Source organism: Seriola dumerili, unplaced genomic scaffold (genome assembly GCF_002260705.1).
Source record: "Seriola dumerili isolate Sdu_G_001 unplaced genomic scaffold, Sdu_1.0 BDQW01000068.1, whole genome shotgun sequence".
In the NCBI taxonomy this organism is placed as follows: domain Eukaryota; kingdom Metazoa; phylum Chordata; class Actinopteri; order Carangiformes; family Carangidae; genus Seriola; species Seriola dumerili.
In genome coordinates this window covers 6175124-6186907 of record NW_019174323.1, presented here as the reverse complement: position 1 = coordinate 6186907, position 11784 = coordinate 6175124, and the positions used below count along the sequence as shown (strand labels likewise).

Here is an 11784-nt window from a genome sequence, read left to right as displayed (position 1 = left end):
GTGTTTTTTTTTTTTTTTTTTTTCGTGAATGTACATTTTCGTGTGTGAATGTGTGATTTTTTTTTTTTTTTTCCTGATGGCATGTGACTTTTTGTCCTCAGCATTTCTGTTTCTATAGTTACCATCAGTGTTTTCAGCCCCCCTTTCTTTTTCCCTCTCCTCCAAAGCACCAATTCCCCTTTCCCACTTCTAGCAGCTGTCTCACACAGCCAAAACCACTTGCTTTTCGGACTTTTGCTTTTTTCAAGAATGGCTTTTCTTTCTTATTGCTCTCTCTCTTTTTTATTATAATTATTATAATTATTATTATTATTATTATTGTAAAGTGTATCTGGAGGAATCCTTTGTGTATAATACTATAACTATACTATTATAGGTCTGTTACAGCCGGGTGAAAAGAAATGTGGAGAACCAGCAGCTGAATTACCTCTCATTTCAAACACATACACCCACACAAAACACCACATACAGACTCCCTCCTTTGACTCCTCCTTCCTCTTCTCACTCTCTTTCTTACAAACACACACACATGCACACACAGAGAAGGACTGTTGTCGCGTGTACTGTACAGTGATCTGAAGGCGAGCTGGTTGCTCTGTGTGCAGTAGAGTTGGTGTGTAGTGAAGCTTCGTGCACCCAGGGGTAGGGCTGTTCCTGGTCACACTTCTATCTTACTCTGTGCCAAAATGTAGTGCAACAGCCAGGCTAGTCCTGTCTGGTCTGATTCCAATAAAACACTGAGCTGTCTACATCACCCCCAGACTCCTCTGTGTCTTCTTTCCTCCCTCCTTTTTTTTTTTTCTTTTTTCTTTCTTTCTTGTTCTGCTGCTGCACAGAGACAGATCTGAGGGATGCTTTAAAGTTTGTGCGAAAGAAGAAGACGAAGAAGCAGAAGAGAGGAGAGGGTGGAGTGGAGGGAGGGAAGAAGGGGAGGGGAGGGTGATGCTTTTCCTGGCCAGCTGACCTATCATTGTGCTCAGTTTTGGAGGCCTAGAGGTGATGCACATGCAGAGGGGAGAGAAGACACTTGCTGGAGTCTGTTCAAGTCATCTGTGCTGCAGGGGGGACCACTTGCCTTGCGACATTTGGCGCCACTAATTGCCTCTGTGATTAATCAGACTGCCTGTGATGGTGTAAATTGTTGTGGGGAGATTCCCTGCTGTGCTGTGAACATCTCTTTCACCATGACTCTGGACAGAGACACCTGTTGGATACAATGACAGCCGACAAGGAGAAGAGAAGGTAAAGCTGCATGTTGCTTTGTGCACAGACAGTATGTTTTCATCAATGTATTTTTTAAAAATATATTTATATACGTGTGTAATTGACTTGTTTATGCTGGTTTGGTCTGTAACTGCGGTGATGTGGTGAGGCCAAAGATGGTTCTGTAACCACACTTGGCATCTAGATCACTTGACCAGCACTTGTGACCACAGTGCACTGCTGTCCTTCCCTGTTAGTTCATCAGTGGTGGCAGAACTACTCAAATCCTTTTAAAAAGTAAAAGTAACATTGCCCCACTGGAAAAAAAAAATACAAGTAAAAATTTTACAATCAGAATCATAAAGTAAAAGTAAAAAGCAAATAAAAAAATTAAAAAAGCATGAAAAATTGAAATTTCCTAACTCATCAGCGCCATCTTAGTAGGAAGTTATTACACACTTCCCTACATGTTCATAAATTCGCAACAACATTTTCAGATGATGTCAAAAAAGTCAGTGTCAGTCAAAAGGTCCTGCAAAGTTGATGGTTTTGGAGATATTTAATTTTTTAACAGGCAACACTGGCGCCTTAGAAACCTGAAAGTATGTTTCGTATTTTAGCTATGATAATGTGTTTCCCTAATCGGCCCATACAGAGTTACAGTGTTTGCCATTCCCTGTAATATCATCTTTACCTATTGTCTGTCTATTGAGTGTCTGTGCTAATGCATTTACATTATGTAGTGACTTTATTGAACTTAAAATCATTTTATATTTTATAATATCCATGTATTACTGGAGTAGTGTTTTTTTGCATTGACAGCCGTTACTTATTCTCAATCATCTTATTTTTATGGGTTTTTTTTGTCTGACATTTGATCTCTGCAGGGCGATCAGCCGTGAGGCGGCCAGGAAGAGACGCCGAGTGGAGTCGGATGTGTTCGGAGATTTGTCTCAGCTCCTGCCTCTCCAGCCCTCGGTCCGAGCTAACCTGGACAAGCCCTCTGTCATTCGCCTCACCCTCAGCTACATACGCATGCACACACTGCTCAAAGGTAACACAAGTCATCAAACACATTAAAGACATTTAACACCATCTCTGATCACAGTATTTGGCGTGCACGTGGAACGAATATAATAAATAGTGTAAAAAGTGTATTTCACTGATAAAAATATGGCAGAAACTGTGTTTACACCTGCAAATGACGTCACTGTATTTTCATATATGTTGTATGGGTGTATATTTTGCCACATTTAAAGAACAGGTTATATATATCGAAAGAGTTGAGACAGAAGTGAAAACTTTCTGTTTCACAGTTTCTGGGCATGTGGCTGTGAAATGTAACTTTTGATAGTCTTTCCTGTGCCACTGACCAAATTGCACATACATTATAAATATGAAATTTTCCATCCAGAATATTTATATGCAAATAATGACAACTAATAAAATACCAATTAAAAACAAATAGTTTAATTATACTTTAAATAATACATTCACAATGTAAGTAAGTTAACATCCCAACACCAAACTCTTTCTTGGTTGCGGCCTGGAGTCTGTTAAAAGGGAGTTTTTTCCTCATGTGCTTCCTCATTGAGGGAACTGTTGGGTTTCCCTCTACAATATTGTAAGGTCTTGACCTTGCCATGTAAAGTGCCTTGAGATTATAATGTATGCTATGAATTGGCACTATACAAATAAAATTGAATTGAATTGTATTGAAAATCATTTTTTAAATATATTTTTTTGATATTGCTGGTTGCAGATGTGGAGAAAGATACTGAGTTGGTGGCTGCTTCTGCAGTTTTTTGGAAATCCCACAAATATGTGTCCAAATTATATACATTGTTGCTCATAAAGTTGGAATAAAATATTTTTTACCTCTTTCCATGAAATGATTGTGATGTGATTTATTCTTGACAGATAAAGTGTATATCTTCTCAAAACTTTAGTGGTCAATCTCTTCCGAACATATCACAATGAAAATTAAACCACAATTAAACCACAATTAAACTGAAAACAAAATTATTCCAACTTTATGGGCAACAGTGTATATATATACATATATATATATATATATATATTTCAAATGAGCCTTTGAATTATTGGACAGTTATTGGACAAATTCGATATATGTACATATTTCATATGCATTAAGTTCTGAAGTATAATTGAAATATACCAAACATGTGTCACTGTCCACTTATAAGTTGGTTGAGTTAAACTGTCTGTAGATAAGTGTTCGATAGAGGAAGTCCTTGATAACATGAGTAATAACACACACAGTTAAGTGTCCATGAATTCAGAGGATGTTACATTGTCTTACATTAATTTCCTGTGGACTTACTCTAACTTTACCTTAACCTATGACCTATAACCTAATCTACACCTGACCTTACCCTTAGCCTGAAACATGTCTTCACCTTAAAATCTACCAATTTATGTTATGGGAACTTACTTTTTGTCCTCATAAGCAAGACAAGTCCCCGTAAATCTGTAAAGAGGTTTAGGTCCCCACAACATGAGCAGTACCTGCACACACACACACACAGACACACACACACAAACACACACACATAAACACACACAGACACACACACACACACACACACACACACACACACACACACACACATACCGATTGATCACAAGCACACCATATCCTTTGTTCACAGTTCCCACTAAACCAAATTCTGAAAATGTAGAACAGAATAAAAGTTTCCCATGAAATTAACTTTTATTCAGAGTAATCACACAATCAATAAAATCCTTCTCTTCCCTTTTTTTCTTGTGCTGTTTCAGGACACGCTGGGACAAAAGCAGAGACCAGTCACACAGTAAAACATGGACAAGTGTTGGAGGGTGGAGAGGAGCGACAAGAGCGTGACGGAGGACGTGACGATGAGGAGAAAGAGACGGTGGCAGTTGAGACCTTGGAAGAGACCAACATGTACCTGAGGATCCTGGAAGGGTTTCTGATGGTGTTGTCCACTGAGGGAGACATGATCTACCTGTCTGACAATGTCAGCAAATACATGGGTTTGACACAGGTACACACACACAAACACACACACATACACACACATATGTTTCTATATGAATGATGCACAGGTGAACATGTAGGACTCAAGATTTAAAGATGAATGCATGTTTTTTGTTTTCCGACAGGCTGAGTTGATGGGACACAATATTTTTGAGTTTGCTCATCCCTGTGACCATGAAGAAATCAGAACAAATCTACGGCTAACGGCAGGTGTGTGGGTGTGTGTGTGCCTGTGTGTGTGTGTGTGTGTGTGTGTGTGTCTGTGTGGCATCAAGAGTCTTTGTTCAGCCTGGGTAAATTGCTTGTTTTTCAGAGGAAGTTTGGAGCGGTGCAAAGAGGGACTTTATCATGAGGATAAAAAGCGCTCTGACTCACAGAGGAAGAAGTGCTAACCTCAAATCAGCTACATGGAAGGTCGGTGAGAAACAGAAACACTTGAAAAAAAGTCAGACTTTTTTTTGTCCTTCTTCCTGAAACTTACAGTATGAACGTCATGACACATCAAAAAGTCTCTGGTAATATTTCTTTGCTGCACTTTAAATTATATTGTGTGGTTTTAGGTTCTGCACTGTCAGGGCCGAGCACGGGTGTGTGCCATTCCCTCTTCAGTTTCCTGCCTGCTGCTAACTTGCCAACCTCTGCCCCTCTCCCACACACTCCTCAGCACACACACCTTCACCAGCCAGCACAGCATGGACATGAGGTTCACATACTGTGACCAGAGGTGATTTACACAAATGTACACACACACACACACACACACACACTCACACACATACTGCATACAAGTGAGTTGGTATTCATTGAAATCGACAGCCTTTGTGCTCTTACACCAACTATCTTGCATTATTTGTACTTGTGAATCTGCTATAATTTCATATTAAATGAGTAGAGTGACAGCTGAATGAAAAAGAAATCAAAACTCAAGTGAAAGTGTAGTTACCCTGCTCTTAATGTTACTTAAAATACTGGTGTAAGAGTGTATTTTTATAAAAGTAAAAGAAGTTCCTATAAAACACGCTCTGCTGAGCTGTAAAACAGGAGCAGCTGCACACTGTATGAGTCATTTTGCATGTCCTGATATGGAAGAGTTGTGATTTCGTTTTTGCATTGTTGCATATTATGAAATTATTAAGAAAAAGGAAGGAAATTTATTAAACTCAGTGCTCATGTTCTGCACTGATATTTGTTCTGCTGGTTCCAAACATCCAATGAACAAAAACAACAAGGAAAAAACACTTTCATTTCAAGTGTCCGTGTCAACTACACTATTATGATGGACACAGTCAGTTTAACTTGCTTCCACGTGATTAAAAGAAGTTTAATTCAGATGCTTCTCAAAATTTGACTCTTTCTTGTTCAGTTCTAAAGGAAAGAAAATGTCTAATCTCTCATAGTTCTGATTAATGACTAAGAACTCTCAATACAAGTTCTTACAAGAAATTTCCTTACAAATAGTCTCATGTACAATGCTGTATATTTATATATATGTAGAACAACATCAATTTAAAGTCTAGTGGAGACCCCAAAGTTTCAAGAGATACCAAATACGTCAGGCTGAATTTTGGTGATAAATGTGTACACAATGTGAAACATCAAGAATATTTCCAATCGATGGACTGATGCGGCCATTAAAAACAGTCTTGAGGTTGAATTTTCTCTCAGTGGAAACATCTGGCTGACATCAAGGGGACACAGAATATGTTAAACTGAGAGTGTAAAATAAATATGGATTTGGATGGATTTTAAGGGGTTAATTTAGCGTGATAAAACCATTCAGAACTATAACTGCTGCTTTGTTCCCTTTTTAGCTTCCCCTTTTTTCTTTTTTTTTTTACACCAACGACTGCATAATATCAGCGCAGCTTGAACTTGTTTGTGGCTGTTGCTGAATGAGAAAAACTCAGTTACTCGGTATTTCACAGATCTTTTATTGAGTCAATTTCAGAACCTCCTGACGTGTTTGAAGACTCGTTTATCAAGCAGTGTCATGTGAAATAAAGTCACATTGTTACAGCTTTGTGCTTTGTGTTTGTGCAGAGTGACTTTGCTTTTAGGCTACTCTCCTCAGGAGCTGCTGGGTCGTTCCATCTATGATCTCTGTCACACAATGGACACAAAGTGTTTGAACAAAAATCATCTGAACTGTGAGTATTAATGCCCGCACACACACAAACACACACACACACACACACACACACACACATTGTGTACCTGTATGTGCTGTACCTGATTTCACCTCTGTGTGTGTGTGTGTGTGTGTGTGTGTGTGTGTGTGTCTCTCTCTCTCTCTCTGCAGTGTGTTGGAGGAGTCAGTCAGTCAGCGGTCAGTACAGGATGCTGGTGAGAAGTGGAGGTTACGTCTGGGTGGAGAGTCACAGCGCCGTCATCCCCAGTGTCCGACCCTCCAAGTCCAGACCCGGCGCCCACCAGCCGCTCTGCATCCTCTGTGTTACCTATGTCCTCAGGTGTGTTTGTGTGTGTATGTGTGTGTGTCATCTGAATTAAATATGCTATGAAAACCTACTTACAGAGTTTGAAACTAACCCAATACAGTGGATCTATGACAATAAACATTTTGCTGCCTTTATGTTTAAACATGCTGGAAGCTCTGGGGTCAGTCTGTCGGTCGGTCCAATGGATTAAAATGAAATTTGACACAGACATTCACATTGGTCCCCAGGGGATGAGGCATGTTTACATTTGTGTTTTTCCCCTAGTGTTACCATGACGTTGACGTCTGTGGATTTCAGTGAAATTTCTACTAGATGGGATTCCCATGACATTTGTACATTCCTGACTTTCCATATTGAACATTCATTAGGTCAAAAATGTAACCTGTCCAATAATTTGCTTTGTGGCCAAATACCTGTGAAGCATTCCCATCAGCCTTAGCTGTATTTTGTTTTTATGCCGCATTCACACAATGTCGGCAGACCTTGCAGTCAGAACAGATAAACAGCCTAAATTAGCTTGTTTTGTTGTGCCACGTATTCGTAGCAATTTGATAGCAAGTCAAACCAGATACAAACAAACAGTGTATAGTTCCTAGTATAGTATAAAATTAGCAGAATTGTTTGTAATAGTTAATACTGGATTACTTAACTGGATGTAACTGCTGGCAGTGGTGCATTTGCAGCCATGTCTTTATCACCAAGTAAGAGATATTGTTGGAATTAGAAGTCGGTGGCTGACTTGAGCAGTTTTTCCCTCTCAGCTTCTCATAAATATGGTTCAAATGATATGACGTGGATGCTAACATGCTATACTAAGGTGGTGAACATAGTAAACATTATACCTGCCAAACATCATCATGTAAGCATCGTCATTGTGAGCATGTTAGCTTGCTTAACTCCAAGCACTGCTGTACCGAAAGCACAGGCACTGTTTGGAAAACTTTTTGTTGGTGTTGACATAAGATTTGAGTCAGCTGCCAAACCACAACCTGCATCACATAAGAAAAGCAACACCTTTTGTGATGCTTATAACCATGATGACTAAACTCGCCGAACCCTAGCGAAGTAGTCATTTTAACACAAACCATGATCTTAACCTAAACCTAACCAAGTCCGTTTTAGTGTCTAAGCCTAACCAAAGCTTAACCATAGCCTTTTTATATCATAGAAGGGATTTATTTTTCCAGCAAACAGTGGATTTTGTCATTTAATTTGGTGGACTTGCTGCTTTTTGTAAATTTCTTCATTGGCCTTCGTTGCTCTTCTGCATTTGTCTCTGGCAGTCGACTTCCTTGGCAGGGATATAACAATATAATAACAATAATGTAACTTTTACAGTAAATTTGATAGTTTTTACTGTTATTAAGTATCAAGTCTCAAGTTGAATTTTATGCCATACTGTGATTTACAGCAACCATGGCAGAATATGAAGCTTGGAACTTATGGATTGCTTTAGGGCTCCTCCGACTAATGATTATTTTCATTAGCGATTCATCTTTTGATTATAAGTTTTCACATTTGAGAGACTGGAACCATCAGTTGGCTTTCGCTATTAATTGATTTTCAAATAGTTTGCTAATTAATTTTCTGTAGAGTGACTCCGGTACTCAATTAATTGACTACTAGCACTACTTTGCAACATTAAGTGGTTGAAATGAATGTAAAACAGTCATATTTAAAGAATTAGATCATGTAAAACCATCAGCATCGGCTCCCATACCCTAACTGCACTGACGCTCTTCTGAGGTGTTATAGTGGAAATCCCATAGTAGTAGCAGGTTTGGTGTAATTCAGACTATTATTACTAATACCTGGTTTCATGCTGCATTCGTGTGTCTTACAGTGGAGTGGAGGAGCCGTCCCTGCAGCTCTCTTTGGACCAGACTGTCAACAGATATCTGAGCTGAAACTGGAGTATGAAGAACAATCTGCTGAACCCTCATCCTATAAAATCTGCTCTACCTCCCTCTGTGAATTCCTATCACTCCTTTTCATCGAAATAACATTTGATAAATATAAAACTTTCTCATTCAAAATGACTTTTTGTCTGTTTGTGTCAACCCCTGGTGTTCCTGAGGATATCCACTGATCTTCTTTCACGTATAGTATTTGGATATAGCGGCAAATATTTGAGCTATCTGAGCTGTTGATTACCACCAGACACTTAAACCAAACCTTGGGAGAATATTGTTTATTGAGTGGGTTTTAGTTTCAGATCAGCTTTGATAGTTCCGGCAGAAAACTTTAAAACTTTTTACTTCACAGTTTTGTCAAACTGTTTTGCATACTTGTTGCAGTAGCACAGCTTCTGCTGTCCTAAGAGAAAACTGAAAGCTTATGGTGTAGACTGTGGTTGACAGACAGTTGAAAGGGCGTAGGGAGAGCTGAAATTTGTTGACGAAACCAAACAGTTTGACTTTTTCCTGACCTCTCTGGGCCTGACCTTAGTTCCTTTGGGGTTTCCTTCTGGGCCACCTGACACGTGGGATGACTGACTGTCAAGCGCAGACATAACGTACAATACACACACACATACACACACACACACACACACACACACACACACACACACACACACACTGAGTATATATAGCAAGATATGCATTGTGCTGATGAAGAGATCTGAGCAGACGCAAGACAAAGCCACAGCTTCCTGAATAAAGACACTCGAGAGGAAAGTTCTCGTGAGAACTTTTTCAACTTTTTACCTCTCGGCCTCTACATACACTCACACACACACATACACTCACACGCACACACGCACACAGACTATTTCAAGTTTCAGTTCAACCGACTTTATTCGTGTGAAACTGGATTGAAAACAGTCAACAGAAAATAAAATGCATTATGACAGTAATGGATGTAAAAAGAAAATGAAGAAATAACAGCAAAACATATAAAGTTACCTGTTGCTATGTCAATTTTATGTTGTTTTTTTTTATTTATTTTTTTTTAAAGTTGTATTATAACAATCAGCCCCCTCACCACCTGTTGGGAGGACACACAATACACACACACACACACACACACACATCTCCTTTGATTTGCAGGTCCGTGTCGACGTGTACGTTAAAATTTTACTGAACTTGGATGAAAACTGAATATTCTTTAATCATTAGGTAGAATTGCAAACATTATATTTCATATGTAGTATTTCAATTTCTTTCTACTGAATACCTCTACTCCACCACATTTCAGAGAGATGTATTTGACAGCTTTAGTTATAATTGACTACGGATTAAGATTTTACATAGAAAACATGAGATTATAAATTATGATGTATTGTTATAGATTAATCCACCCTGGAGTATATCAAAGACTTAATATTAGCACCACGTCAATAATAATCTAATAATGTCATATTTGTGAGTTTATATATGGTTTTGATAGTTTAACTAAAGGGACATTTTCAATGCTGGACACTTGAGTATTTTGCTGTATTGCTGCTCTTATTCAAGTAAATAGTCTGCATGTTTGCTCTGGCACTCCTACATAGTGATCTAAATGCTGTTGAAACAACTGCTGTATGTAACTTCCATCCATCCATTTTCTGCTGCTAATCCAGAGTGATTGTGTTGATGACAGGCAGCAGCAGTTTTCTTTGTCTTTGTTAGAAAGTAGCTCTGATGAGACTGAGGAAATAAATCTGTCTGCGCTGCTCCATTATCTTCAGATGCCAGTGAGAAATATGTTTTTTGCAATTGATGTTGATCTGACCCTTTAATGTTCCCAGAGCCTTTGTTAAGTAACCCAACAAAATAGATAGAAACACAAAGTCTAAATCGTGTGGTGAATTTCAATACGAATTATTTGACACCATTTGACGGCTGATTCTTATGGACCCTCCAGTATGACAGAATCCATTGTCAATTCTATTGTCTCACACTTTAACACACACATGTGCTTTAATGATATAGTGTGTGTAAGTATTTTTTTTTTTTTTTCCTCACTCAGGAACCTCAGTTTGGTATGAAGCCTGTCAACTTCAAGCGGAGTCACATTCTCACCCTCACTTTGACGCAGTCAGACCACAGTTTACAGGGAGAGATACTTGCTCCATCTGGTGGTTAACTGTCATCAGTGAAACAAAAACATAGAGTCAGCCGCCTCCACGTTGCGGCCATGTTCCTTGCTTGGGCTTTGCTTAGAGGCAAAGATGGGGTTACTGGGAAAAATCCATCTACTTTCACGGTGCATGGGGAAGGAAAAGGTAAAAACTCCAGCAACACGTGATCTAAAGAACAATTTTACTGTCAAACCAACTGGTTTCAGCCTGTGGCCTTCATCAGGGTCTATTGGACTTTGTTTAGGACAGTTTCATGGGTTAGGTATGTCTCACGAGAATTTGACATGTGGACTAAAAGATTCCTAAGACTCTTCTGTTTCATCAGACCACTAATAATCTTTCTGTACAGATATGTCAGAGAACACAGCACTGTGTGACTGCAAAACAAATACTGATGCAAATGTGTGCTCTGCAGAAACAGTCAAAACTGCCTGGTGGCCCATTAGAATCATTGTGTAATCAAGTCTGCATTGATTTGCCACTATAGGCTTGTTTATTGTTGGTTTATTTGTGTGTTTATTTGGATCCCCGTTAGCTGTTACTGGTGCAACACCTACTCTTCCTTCCATCCAATGGAAAAAAAAAACTACTACAACAATTTCATGTGATTATGTAAATAGAAGTAGGTGAAAGAAGGCTAGTGGTACATACGTATACATATGCAATAAATCCAATCAAATAAGGTACAGTTGTAGTTTATACTCTAATCAGCAACTTATTTAAAAACCAGCCCACCTGAAACTAAATCACACTTACACTTCAGCCTCTCAATAAAATCCAACAGCTTCTTGGTAAAATCAGCATATAGTAGAATTTATGTCCTTCAGAAATGTTCTAATTGGGGGTATTTTTTTTTCCAAGTTAAGTATGTCATACTATATTAATCATGCTGAATCTCACTGTTAACACACAAAATATGTACATTTGTGTATGAAAATGACTAATCAAAAAGTTAGAAATCAAAAGTTCAATCTTTCTGGATTCAAAATATCGCAAGATGTGTTATGAATTAGATTGAT

The 11784-nt window shown here is 38.6% G+C and overlaps 1 protein-coding gene across 1 annotated transcript; it reads left to right on the top strand.

The window, feature by feature from the left end:
* The first annotated feature begins 1000 nt into the window (after window positions 1-1000).
* Window positions 1001-8673, top strand: epas1 (endothelial PAS domain protein 1). The gene is made up of 9 exons (XM_022743286.1): window positions 1001-1242; window positions 2091-2257; window positions 4003-4250; window positions 4369-4453; window positions 4557-4657; window positions 4804-4967; window positions 6284-6390; window positions 6543-6711; window positions 8543-8673. The coding sequence occupies exons 1-9, from the start codon at window positions 1217-1219 to the stop codon at window positions 8604-8606; spliced, it is 1131 nt and encodes a 376-aa protein (XP_022599007.1). The 5' UTR covers window positions 1001-1216; the 3' UTR covers window positions 8607-8673.
* Window positions 8674-11784: the final 3111 nt, after the last annotated feature.